Source organism: Aotus nancymaae, unplaced genomic scaffold (assembly GCF_030222135.1).
Source record: "Aotus nancymaae isolate 86718 unplaced genomic scaffold, 86718_ANA_hifiasm-v0.15.2.pri h1tg000021l, whole genome shotgun sequence".
NCBI classification, from domain to species: domain Eukaryota; kingdom Metazoa; phylum Chordata; class Mammalia; order Primates; family Aotidae; genus Aotus; species Aotus nancymaae.
The window spans coordinates 12,065,894-12,093,358 of record NW_026988433.1 but is presented as its reverse complement, the minus strand read 5'-3'; the positions used below and the strand labels follow the sequence as shown (position 1 = coordinate 12,093,358).

Below are 27,465 nucleotides of genomic sequence, written 5' to 3'. Positions count from 1 at the left end.
TTAATTTGTATGAGAAGAAACAATAAAGTAAATCTAGATTTAGTTTCTGAGGAAAATAGAGTCTTCTCCTAAAACCATCACTGGAAGAAATTTTACAGTATTCAATAAAATGCGTTAAAAACAGAAACGTCATCAAGGACTTCAGCCTAGAACCGAGAACACAGATGCAAACTGTGGCCCAAGTAGCTTTCCCTGGGGGATTTTTAACTTCAGGAGAAATTAGAGAATTTGAGATGCAGAGTCAATTTATGACTGAAGTATTAGAACTCTTTCAGTAACAAGGGATGGAACCCCAGCTCAAACTGATTTAAACAGAAAGGGAACGTATTGACTTATGCATGTGAGGAGTCCAGGGCTGCTTCAGGCATGGCTAGATCAAGGGGCTCAAATGAGGTTCACACAGCATTTCTTGACTCTGTTTTCTTTTATGTTGGTTTCATTCTCAGACAGTCTCTCCATATATAGGCAAAGATGGGTTCTGGAAGCCCTGGGCTGCCATCCTACCAGCTTAGCAACCTCAGAAGGAAAAGAGCTCCTCTTTTCAGCTATTTTCAGTTGAATGACTCTTTCTATACTTCATAATGTAAACTTTTATTTATTTGTTTTTTAGATGAGGTCTTGCCATGTTGCCCAGGCTGGTTTTGAACTTCTGGGCTCAAGTGATACTCCTGCCTCAGCCTCTTGAGTAGCTGGGATGGCAGGCACGCACCACTGTGCCTGCTATAATATAAATTTTTTTTTTTTTTTGAGACAGTCTCACTCTATTGCCTAGGCTCAAGTGCAGTGGCACAATCTCGCCTCACTGCAACCTCCTCCTCCCAGCACTCTGAGCCTCAGCTTCCTCATCTATGAAATGGGGATAGTAAATGTGCCAAATCAGAACAAATGCTAATGCTTACCTGCAGTCTTGTATTGAGATGGATTGTGAGATTATATCTTGGGTTGGTAGGAAAGCATTCAGGGATTGATTAGTGATGTCTGTCTTGGACACAGGTTAAGAAAGTGATGACGTACGTGCTGTGTGTCTGTCATCACTGGATTAGATGATTATTAAGTTCTAGCTGTCAGCTCCTCTGGTTCAGCACCCTGGCAATGAGAAAGAATCAAGGGCATGGTCGGGGGAGCTGAATGGGAAGGTGAGAGTGGCCAGTACCCCATTCTTGGCTTTCTGTGCCTACAGAGTTCACCCATGCAGGGCAGGGAGGGCTGATCGAAGAGCCCACAGGTGATGAGCTACCAACCAAGAAGGGGCGGAGGAACCGTTTCAAGTGGGGCCCAGCATCACAGCAGATCCTGTTCCAGGCCTATGAGAGGCAGAAGAACCCCAGCAAGGAGGAGCGAGAGACGCTGGTGGAGGAGTGCAACAGGTAGGGCGGCGGGCGGGGACTGCTGGTCTCATCTGGGCTGAGGCCAGACCAGGGAAGGGGAAGGGGACTCCAGGTCCTGGAAGAGGCTGTCCAGTCGCTGAGAACTCCTGAGCTGGCTTAGCCTGGCCCAGAGAACTGAGAATACTTGAAGCTAACCCCATTCCTAGCAGCCCCCTTGCACCCTGTACACCAAGCTACCCCTTCCATGGACACTCACCTAATTTTATTCCCTCTACAAACCTATGGCTGGTAGTTTTGTTTTGTTTTGTTTTTTGTTTTGAGACGGAGTTTCACTCTTGTCTCCCAGGCTGGAGTGCAATGGGGCGAACTTGGCTCACTGCAACCTCCATCTCCCAGGTTCAAACAAGTCTCCTTCCTCAGCCACCCAAGCAGCTGGGATTATAGGCATGCGCCACCATGCCTGGCTAATTTTTTTTTTTTTTTTTTTTGAGATGGAGTTTCGCTCTTGTTACCCAGGCTGGAGTGCAATGGCGCGATCTCGGCTCACCGCAACCTCCGCCTCCTGGGTTCAGGCAATTCTCCTGCCTCAGCCTCCTGAGTAGCTGGGATTACAGGCACGTGCCACCATGCCCAGCTAATTTTTTGTATTTTTAGTAGAGACGGGGTTTCACCATGTTGACCAGGATGGTCTCGATCTCTTGACCTCATGATCCACCCGCCTCGGCCTCCCAAAGTGCTGGGATTACAGGCGTGAGCCACCGCGCCCGGCCCCTGGCTAATTTTTGTATTTTTAGTAAAGACAGGATTTCGCCATGTTGGCCAGGCTGGTCTCAAACTCCTGACCTCAGGTGATCCACTCGCCTTGGCCTCCCAAAGTTCTGGGATTACAGCCATGAGCCGCCATCCCTGGCCAATCCTATGGCTGTTTTGTTGACTTTATGAATGGAGAGACAGGTCAGAGAGGCTGTCACTTGCCCAAGGTCACACAGCAGAACTCGCATTGGAGCCCAGATGTGCCAGCCTCAAACCCACATGCAGAGCTCAGCATCTCAGAACCTTTGCCCTCATGCCCAGGAGAGGATTCCTGTGAGCCTGGCCTGGAGGCTCATGGGTGGCTATTTCTGCAGGGCAGAATGCATCCAGAGGGGGGTGTCCCCATCACAGGCACAGGGGCTGGGCTCCAACCTCGTCACAGAGGTGCGTGTCTACAACTGGTTTGCCAACCGGCGCAAAGAAGAAGCCTTCCGGCACAAGCTGGCCATGGATACATACAGCGGGCCCCCACCAGGGCCAGGCCCGGGACCTGCGCTGCCTGCTCATAGCTCCCCTGGCCTGCCCCCGCCCGCCCTCTCCCCCAGTAAGGTCCATGGTGAGTGGTATGTGGGAACAGGGGACATGTGGGTAGGTGGGCGGGTTGGGGAGGATTGTCCCAGTGACAGCACTCACCTAAACCTCTTAACACTTCTGTTGGGTTCCATTCCATTCCATTCCCGCTACTCCTTTTGACCCTACTTCACTCTGTTCCTTCATCTGTTCTGCTCTATCTCCATTCCATTCACTCTACTCCTTTACACTCTCTTCACTCCATCCCACTCCACTCCACGCACTGTAATTAAGCCCATTCCATCCACTCCACTCCATCCACTCCACTCCACCCATTCCATCCACTGCACTCCATCCAACTCAATTAGATTCCACTGCATCCACTCCACTGACTCTACCCGCTCTTCCTCCACTCCTCTCTACTGCATACCACTTTATTCCATCTGTCCAACCACTCATCTCCATCCACTCCACTCCACATGACTCCACATTTCATCCATTCCACTCCACTCCATCCCCTCCACTCTATTCACATACTCCTCCATTCCACTCCACTCCATCCCTCCCACTCTATTCACATACTCCTCCATTCCACTCCACTCCATCCCCTCCACTCTATTCACATACTCCTCCATTCCACTCCACTCCATCCCCTCCATTCTATTCACATACTCCTCCATTCCACTCCACTCCATCCCCTCCACTCTATTCACATATTCCTCCATTCCACTCCACTCCGGCCCCTCCACTCTATTCACATACTCCTCCATTCCATTCTATGCCATCCCCTCCACTCTATTCACATACTCCTACATTCCACTCCACTCCATCCCCTCCACTCTATTCACATACTCCTCCAATTCACTCTAGGCCATCCCCTCCACTCTATTCACATACTTCTCCATTCCACTCCACTCCATCCACTCCACTCTATTCACATACTCCGCCATTCCACTCTATGCCATCCCCTCCACTCTATTCACATACTCCTCCATTCCACTCTATGCCATCCCCTCCACTCTATTCACATATTCCTCCATTCCACTCCACTCCATCCCCTCCACTCTATTCACATACTCCTCCATCCCATTGTATGCCATCCCCTCAACTCTATTCACATATTCCTCCATTCCACTCCACTCCATTCCCTCCACTCTATTCACATACTCCTCCATTCCACTCCACTCTATCCACTCCACTCTATTCACATACTCCTCCATTCCACTCTATGCCATCCCCTCCACTCTATTCACATACTCCTCCATTCCACTCTATGCCATCCCCTCCACTCCATTCACATATTCCTCCATTACACTCCACTCAATCCCCTACACTCTATTCACATACTCCTCCATTCCACTCCACTCCATCCACTCCACTCTATTCACATACTCCTCCATTCCACTCCACTCCATCCCCTCCACTCTATTCACATGCTCCTCCATTCCACTCCACTCCATCCACTCCACTCTATTCACATACTCCTCCATTCCACTCTATGCCATCCCCTCCACTCTATTCACATACTACTCCATTTCACTCTATGCCATTCCCTCCACTCCATTCACATATTCCTCCATTCCACTCCACTCAATCCCCTCCACTCTATTCACATACTCCTCCATTCCACTCCACTCCATCCACTCCAATCTATTCACATACTCCTCCATTCCACTCTATGCCATCCCCTCCACTCTATTCACATACTCCTCCATTCCACTCCACTCCACCCCTCCACTCTATTCACATACTCCTCCATTCCACTCCACTCCATCCCCTCCACTCTATTCACATACTCCTCCATTCCACTCCACTCCATCCACTCCACTCTATTCACATACTCCTCCATTCCACTCCACTCCATCCCCTCCACTCTATTCACATACTCCTCCATTCCACTCCACTCCATCCACTCCACTCTATTCACATACTCCTCCATTCCACTCTATGCCATCCCCTCCACTCCATTCACATATTCCTCCATCCCACTCCACTCAATCCCCTCCACTCTATTCACATACTCCTCCATTCCACTCCACTCCACCCCTCCACTCTATTCACATACTCCTCCATTCCACTCTATGCCATCCCCTCCACTCTATTCACATACTCCTCCATTCCACTACACTCCATCCCCTCCACTCTATTCACATACTCCTCCATTCCACTCCACTCCATCCGCTCCACTCTATTCACATACTCCTCCATTCCACTCCACTCCATCCCCTCCACTCTATTCACATACTCCTCCTTTCCACTCCACTCCACCCCTCCACTCTATTCACATACTCCTCCATTCCACTCCACTCCATCCCCTCCACTCTATTCACATACTCCTCCATTCCACTCCACTCCACCCCTCCACTCTATTCACATACTCCTCCATTCCACTCCACTCCATCCCCTCCACTCTATTCACATACTCCTCGATTCCACTCTATGCCATCCCCTCCACTCTATTCACATATTCCTCCATTCCACTCCACTCCATCCCCTCCACTCTATTCACATACTCCTCCATTCCACTCCACTCCATCCCCTCCACTCTATTCACATACTCCTCCATTCCACTCTATGCCATCCCCTCCACTCTATTCACATATTCCTCTATTCCACTACACTCCATCCCCTCCACTCTATTCACATACTCCTCCATTCCACTCCACTCCATCCCCTCCACTCTATTCACATGCTCCTCCATTCCACTCCACTCCATCCCCTCCACTCTATTCACAAACTCCTCCATTCCACTCCACTCCATCCCCTCCACTCTATTCACAAACTCCTCCATTCCACTCCACTCCATCCCCTCCACTCTATTCACATATTCCTCCATTCCACTCCACTCCATCCACTCCACTCTATTCACATATTCCTCCATTCCACTCCACTCCATCCCCTCCACTCTATTCACATACTCCTCCATTCCACTCCACTCCATCCCCTCCACTCTATTCACATACTCCTCCATTCCACTCTATGCCATCCCCTCCACTCTATTCACATATTCCTCTATTCCACTACACTCCATCCCCTCCACTCTATTCACATACTCCTCCATTCCACTCCACTCCATCCCCTCCACTCTATTCACATGCTCCTCCATTCCACTCCACTCCATCCCCTCCACTCTATTCACATACTCCTCCATTCCACTCCACTCCATCCCCTCCACTCTATTCACAAACTCCTCCATTCCACTCCACTCCATCCCCTCCACTCTATTCACATACTCCTCCATTCCACTCCACTCCATCCCCTCCACTCTATTCACAAACTCCTCCATTCCACTCCACTCCATCCCCTCCACTCTATTCACATATTCCTCCATTCCACTCCACTCCATCCACTCCACTCTATTCACATATTCCTCCATTCCATTCCACTCCATCCCCTCCACTCTATTCACAAACTCCTCCATTCCACTCCACTCCATCTCCTCCACTCTATTCACATATTCCTCCATTCCATTCCACTCCATCCCCTCCACTCTATTCACATACTCCTCCACTCCACTCCACTCCAACCCCGCCACTCTATTCACATACTCCTCCATTCCACTCTATGCCATCCCCTCCACTCTATTCACATACTCCTCCATTCCACTCCACTCCAACCCCTCCACTCTATACACATACTCCTCCATTGCACTACACTCCATCCCCTCAACTCTATTCACATACTCCTCCATTCCACTCCACTCCATCCCCTCCACTCTATTCACATACTCCCCCATTCCACTCCAATCCATCCCCTCCACTCTATTCATACTCCTCCATTCCACTCTATGCCATCCCCTCCACTCTATTCACATACTCCTCCATTCCATTCCACTCCATCCACTCCACTCTATTCACATATTCCTCCAATCCACTCCACTCCATCCCCTCCACTCTATTCACATACTCCTCCATTCCACTCACCTTCATCCTCTCCACTCTATTCACATACTCCTCCACTCCACTCCACTCCATCCCCTCCACTCTATTCACATACTCCTCCATTCCACTCAACTCCACCCCTCCACTCTATTCACATACTCCTCCATTCCACTCTATGCCATCCGCTCCACTCAATTCACATACTCCTCCATTCCACTCCACTCCATCCCCTCCACTCTATTCACATACTCCTCCATTCCACTCTATGCCATCCCCTCCACTCTATTCACATACTCCTCCATTCCACTCCACTCCATCCCCTCCACTCTATTCACATACTCCTCCACTCCACTCCAATCCATCCCCTCCACTCTATTCACATACTCCTCCATTCCACTCCAGTCCACCCCTCCACTCTATTCACATACTCCTCCATTCCACTCTATGCCATCCCCTCCACTCTATTCACATACTCCTCCATTCCACTCCACTCCATCCCCTCCACTCTATTCATACTGCCCCATTCCACTCTATGCCATCCCCTCCACTCTATTCACATACTACTCCATTCCACTCACCTCCATCCTCTCCACTCTATTCACATACTCCTCCACTCCACTCCACTCCATCCCCTCCACTCTATTCACATACTCCTCCATTCCACTCAACTCCACCCCTCCACTCTATTCACATACTCCTCCATTCCACTCTATGCCATCCGCTCCACTCAATTCACATACTCCTCCATTCCACTCCACTCCATCCCCTCCACTCTATTCACATACTCCTCCATTCCACTCTATGCCATCCCCTCCACTCTATTCACATACTCCTCCATTCCACTCCACTCCATCCCCTCCACTCTATTCACATACTCCTCCACTCCACTCCAATCCATCCCCTCCACTCTATTCACATACTCCTCCATTCCACTCCAGTCCACCCCTCCACTCTATTCACATACTACTCCATTCCACTCTATGCCATCCCCTCCACTCTATTCACATACTCCTCCATTCCACTCCCCTCCATCCCCTCCACTCTATTCACATATTCCTCCATTCCACTCCCCTCCATCCCCTCCACTCTATTCACATACTCCTCCATTCCACTCCACTCGAGCCTTCCACTCTATTCACATACTCCTCCATTTCACTCCACTCCATCCCCTCAACTCTATTCACATACTCCTCCATTCTACTCCACTCCATCCCCTCCACTCTATTCACATACTCCTCCACTCCACTCCAATCCATCCCCTCCACTCTATTCACATACTCCTCCATTCCACTCCAGTCCACCCCTCCACTCTATTCACATATTCCTCCATTCAACTCCACTCCATCCCGTCCACTCTATTCACATACTCCTCCATTCCACTCCACTCCATTCCCTCCACTCTATTCACATACTCCTCCACTCCACTCCAATCCATCCCCTCCACTCTATTCACATACTCCTCCATTCCACTCCAGTCCACCCCTCCACTCTATTCACATATTCCTCCATTCCACTCCACTCCATCCCCTCCACTCTATTCACATACTCCTCCATTCCACTCCACTCGAGCCCTCCACTCTATTCACATACTCCTCCATTTCACTCCACTCCATCCCCTCCACTCTATTCACATACTCCTCCATTCCACTCCACTCCATCCCCTCCACTCTATTCACATACTCCTCCATTCCACTCCACTCCATCCCCTCCACTCTATTCACATACTCCCCCATTCCACTCCAATCCATCCCCCCCACTCTATTCACATACTCCTCCATTCCACTCCACTCTACCCCTCCACTCTATTCACATACTCCTCCATTCCACTCTATGCCATCCCCTCCACTCTATTCACATACTCCTCCATTCCACTCCACTCCATCCCCTCCACTCTATTCATACTGCTCCATTCCACTCTATGCCATCCCCTCCACTCTATTCACATACTCCTCCATTCCACTCCCCTCCATCCCCTCCACTCTATTCACATATTCCTCCATTCCACTCCACTCCATCCCCTCCACTCTATTCACATATTCCTCCATTCCACTCTATGCCATCCCCTCCACTCTATTCACATACTCCTCCGTTCCACTCTATGCCATCCCCTCCACTCTATTCACATACTCCTCGATTCCACTCTATGCCATCCCCTGCACTCTATTCACATATTCCTCCATTCCACTCCACTCCAGCCCTCCACTCTATTCACATACTCCTCCATTTCACTCCACTCCATCCCCTCCACTCTATTCACATACTCCTCCATTCCACTCCACTCCATCCCCTCCACTCTATTCACATACTCCTCCATTCAACTCCACTCCATCCCCTCCACTCTATTCACATATTCCTCCATTCCACTCCACTCCATCCCCTCCACTCTATTCACATACTACTCGATTCCACTCTATGCAATCCCCTCCACTCTATTCACATATTCCTCCATTCCACTCCACTCCATCCCCTTCACTCTATTCACATACTCCTCCATTCCACTCCACTCCATCCCCTCCACTCTATTCACATACTCCTCGAATCCACTCTATGCCATCCCCTCCACTCTATTCACATACTCCTCCATTCCACTCCACTCCACCCCTCCACTCTATTCACATACTCCTCCATTCCACTCCACTCCATCCCCTCCACTCTATTCACATACTCCTGCATTCCACTCTATGCCATCCCCTCCACTCTATTCACATACTCCTCCATTCCACTCTATGCCATCCCCTCCACTCTATTCACATATTCCTCCATTTCACTCCACTCCATCCCCTCCACTCTATTCACATACTCCTCCATTCCACTCCACTCCATCCCCTCCACTCTATTCACATACTCCTCCATTCCACTCCACTCCATCCCCTCCACTCTATTCACATATTCCTCCATTCCACTCCACTCCATCCCCTCCACTCTATTCACATACTCCTCGATTCCACTCTATGCCATCCCCTCCACTCTATTCACATATTCCTCCATTCCACTCCACTCCATCCCCTCCACTCTATTCACATACTCCTCCATTCCACTCCACTCCATCCCCTTCACTCTATTCACATACTCCTCCATTCCACTCCACTCCATCCCCTCTACTCTATTCACATACTCCTCGATTCCACTCTATGCCATCCCCTCCACTCTATTCACATATTCCTCCATTCCACTCCACTCCATCCCCTCCACTCTATTCACATACTCCTCCATTCCACTCCACTCCATCCCCTCCACTCTATTCACATATTCCTCCATTCCACTCCATTCCATCCCCTCCACTCTATTCACATACTCCTCCATTCCACTCTATGCCATCCCCTCCACTCTATTCACATACTCCTCCATTCCACTCCACTCCATCCCCTCCAGTCTATTCACATACTCCTCCATTCCACTCCACTCCATCCCCTCCACTCTATTCACATACTCCTCCATTCCACTCCACTCCATCCCCTCCACTCTATTCACATACTCCTCCATTCCACTCCACTCCATCCCCTCCACTCTATTCACATATTCCTCCATTCCACTCCACTCCATCCCCTCCACTCTATTCACATACTCCTCCATTCCACTCCACTCCATTCCCTCCACTCTATTCACATATTCCTCCATTCCACTCCACTCCATCCCCTCCACTCTATTCACATACTCCTCCATTCCGCTCCACTCCATTCCCTCCACTCTATTCACATATTCCTCCATTGCACTCCACTCCATCACCTCCACTCTATTCACATACTCCTCCATTCCACTCCACTCCACCCCTCCACTCTATTCACATACTCCTCCATTCCACTCCACTCCACCCCTCCACTCTATTTACATGCTCCTCTATTCCACTCCACTCCATCCCCTCCACTCTATTCACATACTCCTCCATTCCACTCCAGTCCATCCCCTCCACTCTATTCACATACTCCTCCATTCCACTCCACTCCATCCCCTCCACTCTATTCACATACTCCTCCATTCCACTCCACTCCATCCCCTCCACTCTATTCACATACTCCTCCATTCCACTCCACTCCATCCCCTCCACTCTATTCACATACTCCTCCATTCCACTCCACTCCATCCCCTCCACTCTATTCACATACTCCTCCATTCCACTCCACTCCATCCCCTCCACTCTATTCACATACTCCTCCACTCCACTCCACTCCATCCCCTCCACTCTATTCACATACTCCTCCATTCCACTCCACTCCATCCCCTCCACTCTATTCACATACTCCTCCATTCCACTCCACTCCATCCCCTCCACTCTATTCACATACTCCTCCATTCCACTCCACTCCATCCCCTCCACTCTATACACATACTCCTCAATTCCACTCTATGCCATCCCCTCCACTCTATTCACATACTCCTCCATTCCACTCCACTCCACCTCCTCCACTCTATTCACATACTCCTCCATTCGACTCTATGCATCCCCTCCACTCTATTCACATACTCCTCCATTCCACTCCACTCCATCCCCTCCACTCTATTCACATACTCCTCCATTCCACTCCACTCCATCCGCTCCACTCTATTCACATACTCCTCCATTCCACTCCACTCCATCCCCTCCACTCTATTCACATACTCCTCCATTCCACTCCACTCCATCCCCTCCACTCTATTCACATACTCCTCCATTCCACTCCACTCCATCCCCTCCACTCTATTCACATACTCCTCCATTCCACTCCACTCCATCCCCTCCACTCTATTCACATACTCCTCCATTCCACTCCACTCCATCCCCTCCACTCTATTCACATACTCCTCCATTCCACTCCATTCCATCCCCTCCACTCTATTCACATATTCCTCCATTCCACTCCACTCCATCCCCTCCACTCTATTCACATACTCCTCCATTCCACTCCACTCCATTCCCTCCACTCTATTCACATATTCCTCCATTCCACTCCACTCCATCCCCTCCACTCTATTCACATACTCCTCCATTCCACTCCACTCCATTCCCTCCACTCTATTCACATATTCCTCCATTGCACTCCACTCCATCCCCTCCACTTTATTCACATACTCCTCCATTCCACTCCACTCCACCCCTCCACTCTATTCACATACTCCTCCATTCCACTCTTTGCCATCCCCCCCACTCTATTCACATACTCCTCCATTCCACTCCACTCCACCCCTCCACTCTATTCACATACTCCTCCATTCCACTCCACTCCACCCCTCCACTCTATTCACATACTCCTCCATTCCACTCCACTCCATCCCCTCCACTCTATTCACATACTCCTCCATTCCACTCGACTCCATCCCCTCCACTCTATTCACATACTCCTCCATTCCACTCCACTCCATCCCCTCCACTCTATTCACATACCCCTTCATTCCACTCCACTCCATCCCCTCCACTCTATTCACATACTCCTCCATTCCACTCCACTCCATCCCCTCCACTCTATTCACATACTCCTCCATTCCACTGTATGCCATCCCCTCCACTCTATTCACATATTCCTCCATTCCACTCCACTCCATCCCCTCCACTCTATTCACATACTCCTCCATTCCACTCCACTCCACCCCTCCACTCTATTCACATACTCCTCCATTCCACTCCACTCCATCCCCTCCACTCTATTCACATACTCCTCCATTCCACTCCACTCCATCCCCTCCACTCTATTCACATACTCCTCCATTCCACTCCACTCCATCCCCTCCACTCTATTCACATATTCCTACATTCCACTACACTCCATCCCCTCCACTCTATTCACATACTCCTCCATTCCACTCCACTCCATTCCCTCCACTCTAGTCACATACTCCTCGATTCCACTCTATGCCATCCCCTCCACTCTATTCACATATTCCTCCATTCCACTCCACTCCATCCCCTCCACTCTATTCACATACTCCTCAATTCCACTCCACTCCATCCCCTCCACTCTATTCACATACTCCTCCATTCCACTCCACTCCATCCCCTCCACTCTATTCACATACTCCTCCATTCCACTCCACTCCATCCCCTCCACTCTATTCACATACTCCTCCATTCCACTCCACTCCATCCCCTCCACTCTTTTCACATACTCCTCCATTCCACTCCACTCCATCCCCTCCACTCTATTCACATATTCCTCCATTCCACTCCACTCCATCCCCTCCACTCTATTCACATACTCCTCGATTCCACTCTATGCCATCCCCTCCACTCTATTCACATATTCCTCCATTCCACTCCACTCCATCCCCTCCACTCTATTCACATACTGCTCCATTCCACTCCACTCCATCCCCTCCACTCTATTCACATACTCCTCTATTCCACTCCACTCCATCCCCTCCACTCTATTCACATACTCCTCCATTCCACTCTATGCCATCCACTCCACTCTATTCACATATTCCTCCATTCCACTCCACTCCATCTCCTACACTCTATTCACATGCTCCTCCATTCCACTCCACTCCATCCCCTCCACTCTATTCACATACTCCTCCATTCCACTCTATGCCATCCCCTCCACTCTATTCACATACTCCTCCATTCCACTCCACTCCATCTCCTCCACTCTATTCACATACTCCTGCATTCCACTCTATGCATCCCCTTCACTCTATTCACATACTCCTCCATTCCACTCCACTCCATCCCCTCCACTCTATTCACATACTCCTCCATTCTACTCCACTCCATCCCCTCCACTCTATTCACATACTCCTCCATTCCACTCTATGCCATCCTCTTCAATCTATTCACATACTCCTCCATTCCACTCCACTCCATCCCCTCCACTCTATTCACATACTCCTCCATTCCACTCCACTCCATCCCCTCCACTCTATTCACATACTCCTCCATTCAACTCCCCTCCATCCCCTCCACTCTATTCACATACTCCTCCATTCCACTCCACTCCATCCCCTCCACTCTATTCACATACTCCTCCATTCCACTCCACTCCATCCCCTCCACTCTATTCACATACTCCTCCATTCCACTCTATGCCATCCCCTCCACTCTATTCACATACTCCTCCATTCCACTCCACTCCATCCCCTCCACTCTATTCACATACTCCTCCATTCCACTCCACTCCATCCCCTCCACTCTATTCACATACTCCTCCATTCCACTCCACTCCATCCCCTCCACTCTATTCACATACTCCTCCATTCCACTCTATGCCATCCCCTCCACTCTATTCACATACTCCTCCATTCCACTCCACTCCATCTCCTCCACTCTATTCACATACTCCTCCATTCCACTCTATGCATCCCCTCCACTCTATTCACATACTCCTCCATTCCACTCCACTGCATCCCCTCCACTCTCTTCACATACTCCTCCATTCCACTCCACTCCACCCCTCCACTCTATTCACATACTCCTCCATTCCACTCCACTCCATCCCCTCTATTCTATTCACATACTCCTCCATTCCACTCCACTCCATCCCCTCCACTCTATTCACATACTCCTCCATTCCACTCCACTCCATCCCCTCCATTATATTCACATACTCCTCCATTCCACTCTATGCCATCCCCTCCACTCTATTCACATACTCCTCCATTCCACTCCACTCCATCTCCTCCACTCTATTCACATACTCCTCCATTCCACTCCACTCCATCCCCTCCACTCTATTCACATACTCCTCCATTCCACTCCACTCCATCCCCTCCACTCTATTCACATACTCCTCCATTCCACTCTATGCCATCCCCTCCACTCTATTCACATACTCCTCCATTCCACTCTATGCCATCCCCTCCACTCTATTCACATACTCCTCCATTCCACTCCACTCCATCCCCTCCACTCTATTCACATACTCCTCCATTCCACTCCACTCCAACCCCTCCACTCTATTCACATACTCCTCCATTCCACTCCACTCTACCCCTCCAGTCTATTCACATACTCCTCCATTCCACTCCACTCCATCCCCTCCACTCTATTCACATACTCCTCCATTCCACTCCACTCCAACCCCTCCACTCTATTCACATACTCCTCCATTCCACTCCACTCTACCCCTCCACTCTCTTCACATACTCCTCCATTCCACTCCACTCCATCCCCTCCATTCTATTCACATACTCCTCCATTCCACTCCACTCTACCCCTCCATTCTCTTCACATACTCCTCCATTCCACTCCACTCCATCCCCTCCACTCTATTCACATACTCCTCCATTCCATTCTATGCCATCCCCTCCACTCTATTTACATACTCCTCCATTCCACTCCACTCCGTCCCCTCCACTCTATTCACATACTCCTCCATTCCACTCCACTCCATCCCCTCCACTCTATTCACATACTCCTCCATTCCACTCCACTCCATCCCCTCCACTCTATTCACATACTCCTCCATTCCACTCCACTCCATCCCCTCCACTCTATTCACATACTCCTCCATTCCACTCCACTCCATCCCCTCCACTCTATACACATACTCCTCCATTCCACTCCACTCCATCCCCTCCACTCTATTCACATACTCCTCCATTCCACTCCACTCCAACCCCTCCACTCTATTCACATACTTCTCCATTCCACTCCACTCTACCCCTCCACTCTCTTCACATACTCCTCCATTCCACTCCACTCCATCCCCTCCACTCTATTCACATACTCCTCCATTCCACTCCACTCTACCCCTCCACTCTCTTCACATACTCCTCCATTCCACTCCACTCCATCCCCTCCACTCTATTCACATACTCCTCCATTCCACTCTATGCCATCCCCTCCACTCTATTCACATACTCCTCCATTCCACTCCACTCCGTCCCCTCCACTCTATTCACGTACTCCTCCATTCCACTCCACTCCATCCCCTCCACTCTATTCACATACTCCTCCATTCCACTCCACTCCATCCCCTCCACTCTATTCACATACTCCTCCATTCCACTCCACTCCATCCCCTCCACTCTATACACATACTCCTCAATTCCACTCTATGCCATCCCCTCCACTCTATTCACATACTCCTCCATTCCACTCCACTCCATCTCCTCCACTCTATTCACATACTCCTCCATTCGACTCTATGCATCCCCTCCACTCTATTCACATACTCCTCCATTCCACTCCACTCCATCCCCTCCACTCTATTCACATACTCCTCCATTCCACTCCACTCCATCCCCTCCACTCTATTCACATACTCCTCCATTCCACTCCACTCCATCCGCTCCACTCTATTCACATACTCCTCCATTCCACTCCACTCCATCCCCTCCACTCTATTCACATACTCCTCCATTCCACTCCACTCCATCCCCTCCACTCTATTCACATATTCCTCCATTCCACTCCACTCCATCCCCTCCACTCTATTCACATACTCCTCCATTCCACTCCACTCCATTCCCTCCACTCTATTCACATATTCCTCCATTCCACTCCACTCCATCCCCTCCACTCTATTCACATACTCCTCCATTCCACTCCACTCCATTCCCTCCACTCTATTCACATATTCCTCCATTGCACTCCACTCCATCCCCTCCACTCTATTCACATACTCCTCCATTCCACTCCACTCCACCCCTCCACTCTATTCACATACTCCTCCATTCCACTCCACTCCATCCCCTCCACTCTATTCACATACTCCTCCATTCCACTCTATGCCATCCCCTCCACTCTATTCACATATTCCTCCATTCCACTCCACTCCATCCCCTCCACTCTATTCACATACTCCTCCATTCCACTCCACTCCATCCCCTCCACTCTATTCATACTCCTCCATTCCACTCCACTCCATCCACTCCACTCTATTCACATACTCCTCCATTACACTCCACTCCATCCCCTCCACTCTATACACATACTCCTCCATTCCACTCCACTCCATCCCCTCCACTCTATTCACATACTCCTCCATTCCACTCTATGCCATCCCCTCCACTCTATTCACATATTCCTCCATTCCACTCCACTCCACCCCTCCACTCTATTCACATACTCCTCCATTCCACTCCACTCCATCTCCTCCACTCTATTCACATACTCCTCCATTCCACTCTATGCCATCCCCTCCACTCTATTCACATATTCCTCCATTCCACTCCACTCCATCCCCTCCACTCTATTCACATACTCCTCCACTCCACTCCAATCCATCCCCTCCACTCTATTCACATACTCCTCCATTCCACTCCACTCCATCCCCTCCACTCTATTCACATACTCCTCCATTCCACTCCACTCCATCCCCTCCAGTCTATTCACATACTCCTCCATTCCACTCCACTCCATCCCCTCCACTCTATTCACATACTCCTCCATTCCACTCCACTCCATCCCCTCCACTCTATTCACATACTCCTCCATTCCACTCCACTCCATCCCCTCCACTCTATACACATACTCCTCCATTCCACTCTATGCCATCCCCTCCACTCTATTCACATATTCCTCCAATCCACTCCACTCCACCCCTCCACTCTATTCACATACTCCTCCATTCCACTCCACTCCATCCCCTCCACTCTATTCACATACTCCTCCATTCCACTCTATGCCATCCCCTCCACTCTATTCACATATTCCTCCATTCCACTCCACTCCATCCCCTCCACTCTATTCACATACTCCTCCACTCCACTCCAATCCATCCCCTCCACTCTATTCACATACTCCTCCATTCCACTCCACTCCATCCCCTCCACTCTATTCACATACTCCTCCATTCCACTCCACTGCATCCCCTCCAGTCTATTCACATACTCCTCCATTCCACTCCACTCCATCCCCTCCACTCTATTCACATACTCCTCCATTCCACTCCACTCCACCCCTCCACTCTATACACATACTCCTCCATTCCACTCTATGCCATCCCCTCCACTCTATTCACATACTCCTCCATTCCACTCCACTCCACCCCTCCACTCTATTCACATACTCCTCCATTCCACTCCACTCCATCCCCTCCACTCTATTCACATACTCCTCCATTCCACTCCACTCCATCCCCTCCACTCTATTCACATACTCCTCCATTCCACTCCACTCCATCCCCTCCACTCTATTCACATACTCCTCCATTCCACTCCACTCCATCCCCTCCACTCTATTCACATACTCCTCCATTCCACTCCACTCCACCCCTCCACTCTATTCACATACTCCTCCATTCCACTCCACTCCATCCCCTCCACTCTATTCACATACTCCTCCATTCCACTCTATGCCATCCCCTCCACTCTATTCACATACTCCTCCATTCCACTCTATGCCATCCCCTCCACTCTATTCACATACTCCTCCATTCCACTCCACTCCATCCCCTCCAGTCTATTCACATACTCCTCCATTCCACTCCACTCCATCCCCTCCACTCTATTCACATACTGCTCCATTCCACTCCACTCCATCCCCTCCACTCTATTCACATACTCCTCCATTCCACTCCACTCCATCCCCTCCACTCTATTCACATACTCCTCCATTCCACTCCACTCCATCCCCTCCACTCTATTCACATACTCCTCGATTCCACTCTATGCCATCCCCTCCACTCTATTCACATATTCCTCCATTCCACTCCACTCCATCCCCTCCACTCTATTCACATACTCCTCCATTCCACTCCACTCCATCCCCTCCACTCTCTTCACATACTCCTCCATTCCACTCCACTCCATCCCCTCCACTCTATTCACATACTCCTCCATTCCACTCCACTCCATCCCCTCCACTCTATTCACATACTCCTCCATTCCACTCCACTCCACCCCTCCACTCTATTCACATACTCCTCCATTACACTCCACTCCATCCCCTCCATTCTATTCACATACTACTCCATTCCACTCCACTCCATCCCCTCCACTCTATTCACATACTCCTCCATTCCACTCTATGCCATCCCCTCCACTCTATTCACATACTCCTCCATTCCACTCCACTCCGTCCCCTGCACTCTATTCACATACTCCTCCATTCCACTCCACTCCATCCCCTCCACTCTATTCATATACTCCTCCATTCCACTCCACTCCATCCCCTCCACTCTATTCACATACTCCTCCATTCCACTCCACTCCATCCCCTCCACTCTATTCACATACTCCTCCATTCCACTCCACTCCATCCCCTCCACTCTATTCACATACTCCTCCATTCCACTCTATGCCATCCCCTCCACTCTATTCACATACTCCTCCATTCCACTCCACTCCATCTCCTCCACTGTATTCACATACTCCTCCATTCCACTCCACTCCACCCCTCCACTCTATTCACATACTCCTCCATTCCACTCCACTCCATCCCCTCCACTCTATTCACATACTCCTCCATTCCACTCCACTCCATCCCCTCCACTCTATTCACATACTCCTCCATTCCACTCCACTCCATCCCCTCCACTCCATTCACATACTCCTCCATTCCACTCCACTCCATCCCCTCCACTCTATTCACATACTCCTCCATTCCACTCCACTCCATCCCCTCCACTCTATTCACATACTCCTCCATTCCACTCTATGCCATCCCCTCCACTCTATTCACATACTCCTCCATTCCACTCCACTCCATCTCCTCCACTGTATTCACATACTCCTCCATTCCACTCCACTCCACCCCTCCACTCTATTCACATACTCCTCCATTCCACTCCACTCCATCCCCTCCACTCTATTCACATACTCCTCCATTCCACTCCACTCCATCCCCTCCACTCTATTCACATACTCCTCCATTCCACTCCACTCCATCCCCTCCACTCTATTCACATACTCCTCCATTCCACTCTACTCCACCCCTCCACTCTATTCACATACTCCTCCATTCCACTCCACTCCATCCCCTCCACTCTATTCACATACTCCTCCACTCCACTCCACTCCATCCACTCCACTCTATTCACATACTCCTCCATTCCACTCTATGCCATCCCCTCCACTCTATTCAGATACTCCTCCATTCCACTCCACTCCATCCCCTCCACTCTATTCACATACTCCTCCACTCCACTCCACTCCATCCACTCCACTCTATTCACATACTCCTCCATTCCACTCCACTCCATCCCCTCCACTCTATTCACATACTCCTCCATTCCACTCCACTCCATCCCCTCCACTCTATTCACATACTCCTCCATTCCACTCCACTCCATCCCCTCCACTCTATTCACATACTCCTCCATTCCACTCCACTCCATCCCCTCCACTCTATTCACATACTCCTCCACTCCACTCCACTCCATCCCCTCCACTCTATTCACATACTCCTCCATTCCACTCCACTCCATCCCCTCCACTCTATTCACATACTCCTCCATTCCACTCTATGCCATCCCCTCCACTCTATTCACATACTCCTCCATTCCACTCCACTCCATCTCCTCCACTGTATTCACATACTCCTCCATTCCACTCCACTCCACCCCTCCACTCTATTCACATACTCCTCCATTCCACTCCACTCCATCCCCTCCACTCTATTCACATACTCCTCCATTCCACTCCACTCCATCCCCTCCACTCTATTCACATACTCCTCCATTCCACTCCACTCCATCCCCTCCACTCTATTCACATACTCCTCCATTCCACTCTACTCCACCCCTCCACTCTATTCACATACTCCTCCATTCCACTCCACTCCATCCCCTCCACTCTATTCACATACTCCTCCACTCCACTCCACTCCATCCACTCCACTCTATTCACATACTCCTCCATTCCACTCTATGCCATCCCCTCCACTCTATTCAGATACTCCTCCATTCCACTCCACTCCATCCCCTCCACTCTATTCACATACTCCTCCACTCCACTCCACTCCATCCACTCCACTCTATTCACATACTCCTCCATTCCACTCTATGCCATCCCCTCCACTCTATTCACATACTCCTCCATTCCACTCCACTCCATCCCCTCCACTCTATTCACATACTTCTCCATTCCACTCCACTCCATCCCCTCCACTCTATTCACATACTCTTCCATTCCACTCCACTCCATTCCCTCCACTCTATTCACATACTCCTCCATTCCACTCCACTCCATCCCCTCCACTCTAGCCACTCCACTTCACTCTATTCCTCCCCACGCATCCTCTCCACCTTTACCACTCCAGTGTACCCATTCCACTTGATTCCACTCATTCCACTCAACTCCATCTATGGTACTCCACACTATCCACTCTGCCTCTTATGATTCCACTGAATTTAGCCTAACTTGATTTGGGTTACTTTAATTCACTCATTTCAGATCGTATCAATTCATTTCAATTCAACTAAATTCAGTTAAATTCGGTTCAGTTGTCTTTTACGGAGCACCTACCGCATGTAGAGGCATAGCACTAGGCAGAGCGGGGAATGGAGCTAATAAATGCAGTCTCAGCCTTCAAGTAACTGGGAGCAGCTGACCCAGGGCTTGGCACAAGGGAGAAGCACAGGCAGAGTTTGCTGGCTGCATAAAGACGGACAGGTAGCTGGCCTAAGCACAGCGATTCCGTTAGAAGTGAGGCGGGCTAGGGGGCAGCGGAGGGCCAGGAAGTGGGCGCCGGGGCTGGACACCGCTTCCCCTCCAGGTGTGCGCTATGGACAGCCTGCAACCAGTGAGACTGCAGAAGTGCCCTCAAGCAGCGGCGGTCCCTTAGTGACAGTGTCTACACCCCTGCACCAAGTGTCCCCCACAGGCCTGGAGCCCAGCCACAGCCTCCTGAGCACGGAAGCCAAGCTGGTGAGTGTCCCCGCCTGTAGGGAAAATCCAACGTCATCTTTCCTTGGCAGGGAGATTCCCGAGCAGTCCCAAGGGAGGCCCTGTGGGGATGGGATGCCGCCCCTGCCCCCAACTCAGGTCAGCTTCCCCTCGTAGGTCTCGGCAACTGGGGGCCCACTCCCCCCTGTCAGCACCCTAACAGCACTGCACAGCTTGGAGCAGACATCCTCAGGCCTCAACCAGCAGCCCCAGAACCTCATCATGGCCTCACTTCCTGGGGTCATGACCATTGGGCCTGGTGAGCCCACCTCCCTGGGTCCCACGTTCACCAACACAGGTGCCTCCACCCTGGTCATCGGTAAGCTGGTGGGGACGGGTGGGCACCTGGATGGGAGGCTCATGGGGCAACCGCAGGATCCAGGAGCTGGAAGAGCCAGTGGGACTGACTCACTCAGTCATTCATTCATTCATTCATTCAACATGTATTTATCCAGTGCCTACTCTGGACCAGGCACTGTGCTACATCAGTGATACCTGATTGAACCAAACAGACCAAAATCTCAGCAACTCAAGTGGGGAGGCAGGCAGAAGGCCTAATACATCAATTCTGTGGTTCCTCAGAAGGTGAAGGGCCTATGCAAATTACAGCAGGGTAAGGGGACTGATTTTTTTTTTTAATATCTTTTAGCATTATTTTTTCCTGTTTTATTACAAATCCCCTGCAGGCTAGAGGATTTGTTTTCTAAGTCTTTTGTTTAATGAAGAAAAATTAAGCCCAGAAAGCCTTTATTTGCAGGTATAATTATGCAGAAGCCCAGAACATAAGATAGATAGGGAGCTGCTGAGAGAGGGGAGCAGAGAGCTAACCCCAGGGCCTTGGCACTCCTGTGGAACCCCAGGGCTCCAGGGAACCCCAGTCTGATGATTTTTGAACAAGTCACTGACTGCCTCTCGCACTAGCCTAGATAAGGAGCTAAAGGCTCAGACTGGGGGAAACACTTGCCGGGGCCACTTAAATTAGTAGCAGGTCCCAGTGGAGGGCTGTTTCCTGACCACCCTGCCCCCTCCTCCAACCCATGGGTTCTGGGAGGGAGAGGTGGTGCCCCTAGGAGGCCTGGGGGTGGGTGGGATATAATTGGGGGGCCCAGCTGATTCCCATCGCTTCCACTCCAGGCCTGGCCTCCACTCAGGCACAGAGTGTGCCAGTCATCAACAGCATGGGCAGCAGCCTGACCACCCTGCAGCCTGTCCAGTTCTCCCAGCCACTGCACCCCTCCTACCAGCAACCGCTCATGCCACCCGTGCAAAGCCACGTGACCCAGAGCCCCTTCATGGCCACCATGGCCCAGCTGCAGAACCCCCACGGTGAGCCCCCTGCACCCCACGCAGGGGGAGATGATGACAGAGGTTGGCTGTCAATGGATGCAGGGGAAGGGGGTGCCTGGCAGGGGTTGTGGTCCGAGTGTGTCTCCGGGACAAGTGTGTTTCTGTGACTGAGGGTGCCTGTAGGCCAGTGTGTTCCCATGTTCATGCGTGTGTGTGTGTACATGTCTGTGTGGGCAGATCCCTAGTGCATGTCTGGGTGTTTATCAGCTATGCATGCATTTGAGGGTTCATGCCCGTGTTTCTCTGAAACTCTTAGGGTCATATAAATTTCAGAATCTACTATTCAGATTTTAGAAAGGTAATATGGGGCCAGGCGTGGTAACTCACACCTGTAATCCCAGCACCTTGGGAGGCCAAAGCTGGTGGATCACTTGAGATCAGGAGTTTGAGATAAGCCTAGCCAACATGGTGAAACCCCATCTCTACTAAAAGTACAAAAATTAATCAGGTGTGGAGGCACGTGCCTGTAGTCCCAGCTACTCAGGAGGCTGAGGCAGGAGAATCACCTGAACCCGGGAGGCGGAGGTTGCAGTGAGCCGAGATTGCCCTACTGTACTCCAGCCTGGGTGACAGAGCAAGACTGTCTCAAAAAAAAAAAAAAAAGGCTCAGGAAGGCTCACGCCTGTAATCCCAACACTTTGGAGGTCGAATCAGCCTGGGCAACAGAGCAAGACTCTTCCAAAAAAAAAAAAAAACATGGCTCACACCTGTAATCCCATCCGAGGAGGGCGGATCACCTGAGGTAAGGAGTTCAAGACCAGCCTGGCCAAGATGGTGAAACTCCGTCTCTACTCTAGCCTGGGAGTACAGGGCAAGACTCCATCTCGAAAAAAAAAGTAATTTGGTGGATATGCCAGCTATCATGTAACACCCCCAGCAGGGTTTGGGACAGACCCTGTGATCAAAGCACTATTTCTGCAGCCAAAGGCAGGATTTCCACAAAGCAGGCTCAACACACACATAACCTCATGCCAAGTTCAGGTTGGGTTTGCCACCAAATGAGCTCTAGTGCCAATCTTAAGGACATCTTTTGCTTTCAAAACCTTTTTGGAATTTGGGACTGGGTTAAGAGGTTTTGGACCTGTATATTTCTTTGTGTGTTCGTGGTTGAGAGTGTATGTATTAAGTGCGTTATGTTTTTATCTGAGTCACCGTTAGAATATGTGGTTTATGTGTGTTTTGCTAGTGTCTGTGTACCTCTTGTGGGGTCTCTGTGTCTCCTGTGGGGTGGGTGGGGGTGCTGTAGGCAAGACATGGGGTTATATTTGGAGAGGTGGCCTGGAGATGGAGGTACTGCTGTCCTCTGCCTTGTTCGACAGGGGCCACCTGCCTTTCTTCTAAACTACACCAGCATCTGCGCTTAGTATATAGCACTTGTGTTTAGTACAGTAGCACCTGTGCCTAGTACATAGCACCTGTGTTTAGTATAGTAGCACCTGCGCTTAGTACACCTGTGCTTAATACATAGCGCCTGCATTTAGTACAGTAGCACCTGCACCCACACCTCCCGTTCCCTTTCATACCTGCTGTCTCCAGGTGACAAGAGGAGCTGGAGTTGGTTCCTGGCCTCCTCCAGGCTCCCCCACATCAATCCCAGCTGAGCAGGCCCCTGTAATGAGGAGAGGGTCTGTCCCTCTATCTGGAGCCCCCAGTTTTGAAAATCAGCCCTGGATCTCCAACAGCTGCCCAGTCTGGCCGTTCAGCAAGGCCCCACGCCCCTCTTTTCCCAGTCTTGAGGCCTGGGTCGGGGGCTGTCGGGGCTGTCAGGCACGTCTGCCATGTCTGCCCCTCTCTCCCCTGCGGCCAGCCCTCTACAGCCACAAGCCCGAGGTGGCCCAGTACACGCACACGGGCCTGCTTCCGCAGACCATGCTCATCACCGACACCACCAACCTGAGCGCCCTGGCCAGCCTCACGCCCACCAAGCAGGTAAGGCCTAGGTCTGCTGCTCTCCCTCGCCTGAGCCAGACCCCTCACCGCCACACCCTCGGGACTCAGGAGTCTGCTCTGCTCCCCCAGGTCTTCACCTCAGACACCGAAGCCTCCAGTGAGTCCGGGCTTCACACGCCAGCCTCTCAGGCCACCACCCTCCACGTCCCCAGCCAGGACCCTGCTGGCATTCAGCACCTGCAGCCCGCCCACCGGCTCAGCGCCAGCCCCACGAGTGAGAGGCCCCGGCCCCGCCCCATCCCTAACTGGCTCCGCCCCTTCCGTGTTGGTCCCGCCCCTTTCATTGTTGTCCCCGTTGCTGTCCCCGTCGCTGTGGGGCAGTGCATGCAGCAGGCCTAGGGCTGCCGTGAGGAAGCCCCGGCAGGCATGGGGGGGTGGGGTGGGGTTCCCGCCTCCCAGACACGGCCCGTGCGCCCATGAAGCCCAAAAGGCCCGGCGACCCCAGGAAGATGGGCCCACCTTAAAGGAACATCTCAGGGACTAGGTTGAGGAAAAAGATGAAGTAATTGTTAGAGGCAGAGGCGGGTGATGATGATAAGGACCAGGTTTGTGAGCCAGAAGCGACTCTTTCACGCGTTTGGTTTGGCTTGGCTCAGGATTGAACATTCTTTGAAATTTGTTGCCAACATTTCAAAATCAGGAATTTTCACATAGAAATCCGGATTTCCAGCATCTTTTGGAAAACTGGAAAAATTCATATTCCCGCATAACAGCTCACCAGGCCCCACTGCATCCACTCACATCAGCTCCAAAGACCCCTGGCAGAGGGTCACTGGGGTTTGTAATCTATGATGTCGTTGTCAGGAGTGGGCATTTGGAGTCAGGTGGCTGGCTCTGCACCTGCCTTTATGCAAGTTGCCCCTTTCTCTAAGGTTCCTGGCCCCAGCCCTGGCAGCCGTCATGACAGCCACTGAGGGCATCCTGTGTCCTGGCTCCATGCTTCACCTCGGGAGGCGTGTGCACAATCACCCCCATTTTACGGATGAGAACGTGGACACTTAAGGAGGGGAGGGAGTTGCCTCGTCTCCCACAGCTACCAGACAGCAGGGCCAGGACTCGAACCCAGGTCCAACGTCAAAGCCCATTCTCGTAACCATTTCCATCAGTCAGGGTTCTCCAGAAACACAGAACCAATAGATTGACTTGAAGGACTTGGCTCGAGACTGTGGGGACTGCCTAGCCTGAAATCTGTTGCTGGGAACTCCCTCGAGAGATAGTTCTGCAGCCTTGAGGCAGAATTATTTCTTCTCCAGAAACCTGTTTTTGCTCTTCTGGCCTTCCGCTGATGGAGGAGGCCCACCCATATTTTCAGGGTAAACTCCTTTACACAAAGCCAACTGATTGTGGCGTTAACAGCATCTACAAAGCACCTGCATTCACAACAGCACTTAGATTAGCGTTTGACTCAGCCTCACCAAGCCAACATGTTTACAGCTGCCTGCCCCGGCATCTCACCAGCGCTTCTCCAGTGTTCCCACTAAGATGTACTGAGGCCACTCCCTGGGCAGCCCTGGAGCCTGGCTGGGAGGCTCCCCTTGTTAAGAACTGAAGGTAGAGGTTTGACTTTGGGGTTCCTGTTATCTGCTGTGATCCAGGAGGTGTGGCCCTGCCTCCCTGACCCGAGTATCCCTGGGGCAGCTGGGGTGGGTCCAGGTGCCTGTGCATGGCCAGCAGCCTCGTTTGCCTCCACAGTGTCCTCCAGTAGCCTGGTGCTGTACCAGAGCTCAGACTCCAGCAACGGCCACAGCCACCTGCTACCGTCCAACCACAGCGTCATCGAGACCTTCATCTCCACGCAGATGGCCTCTTCCTCCCAGTAACCACGGCACCTGGGCCCTGGAGCCTGTACTGCCTGCCTGGGGGGCAATGAGGGCAGCAGCCAGCCCTGCCTGGAGGACCTGAGCCTGCCGGGCTCCTGCTGCCCTTCCTGGAAAGCTGCGCCTTGCTCCCCGTTTTGCTGTGATGCATCAGAAAGGGAGGGCTCTGAGGCGCCCCAACCTGCAGAGGGCTGCTCGAGTTGCACACAAGGGGGCCATGGAGAGCTCGAGCAGCACCTGTTCCTGGCAGATGGAAGGACTGTCCCTGCTGCTTGGGATACGAAGGGGGCAGCCTGTGACTTGGGCACCCCCAGCCTGGGCCTGTGGAGAGCCCTGGGACCCCTACACCACTCTGGCAGCCACACTTCTCAGGATACAGGCCTGTGTAGCTGTGACGTGCTGAGCTCTGAGCGGCCCTGGGTCAATGTGGCCTTGTTCTGTCACCTATGCACGCACAGGGCCACTCCATCCCGCCCCCACTCCTTCCAGCTAGGGACCCACATGCCCTTTGTACTGACCCCATCATCTACTCACATAGGCATTTCCTGGGTGGCTACTCTGTGCCAGGGCCTGGGGCTCCAATGCCCATGCCCGGGGGGGCTGAAGCTTAACAGGGAAGGTAGGCAGGGTCTCCCAGCTGCCCTGGTTCCCAGCGAGTCCCTCTCCCAAGCCCCAGGACCTCCAGCTTTCCTGGATATCAGTTCCCAAGAGCATCACGCCCCCGAGGCCAGCCCAGCCTCCTGCCTCTATGGGGAAGGCCGTTTCAGAGCTGGGAAGTCGTCCTTACTCCTGTGGGAGCCTCGCGACCCGTGCCAAGTCCAGGTCCTGTGGGGCAGTTCCTCGGTCTTGAGGGTCCTGCAGACCTTGCCCTTGTTTGGGGAGAAGCTGCTGAGCTCAGAAGGCAGCAAGGCCCAAGCAGCTGGCCAGGCTAAGGTGCCAAGGGGGAGAAAGAGGTGACCCCAGGGCAGAGGAGCTGCCTGTGTGGACAGGACTAAGCTCAGGAGCCCGGGGCCCTGGCTGGCTGAGAGGGCACTTCGCAGCCACCAGAGGAGTCCGAGGCCCTGAGCACCACCAGGAGGG

The 27,465-nt window shown here is 51.6% G+C and overlaps 1 protein-coding gene across 2 annotated transcripts in view; it reads left to right on the top strand.

Annotated features, from left to right (window-relative positions):
• HNF1A (HNF1 homeobox A) overlaps positions 1-26,403 on the top strand; it is a 38,852-nt gene extending 12,449 nt beyond the window's left edge. Inside the window, exons 3-10 of one of the 2 annotated variants that reach the window (XM_064379706.1) lie at positions 1,181-1,367; positions 2,456-2,697; positions 21,102-21,253; positions 21,389-21,590; positions 22,406-22,597; positions 24,426-24,547; positions 24,638-24,782; positions 26,261-26,403. In XM_064379706.1, the coding sequence (XP_064235776.1) occupies positions 1,181-1,367; positions 2,456-2,697; positions 21,102-21,253; positions 21,389-21,590; positions 22,406-22,597; positions 24,426-24,547; positions 24,638-24,782; positions 26,261-26,388 (1,370 nt within the window). In that variant the 3' untranslated portion in view covers positions 26,389-26,403. Of the gene's footprint in view, positions 1-1,180; positions 1,368-2,455; positions 2,698-21,101; positions 21,254-21,388; positions 21,591-22,405; positions 22,598-24,425; positions 24,783-26,260 lie in introns of both variants that reach the window. The other variant, XM_064379705.1, reaches the window with a different exon arrangement.
• The last annotated feature ends 1,062 nt before the right edge of the window (positions 26,404-27,465 follow it).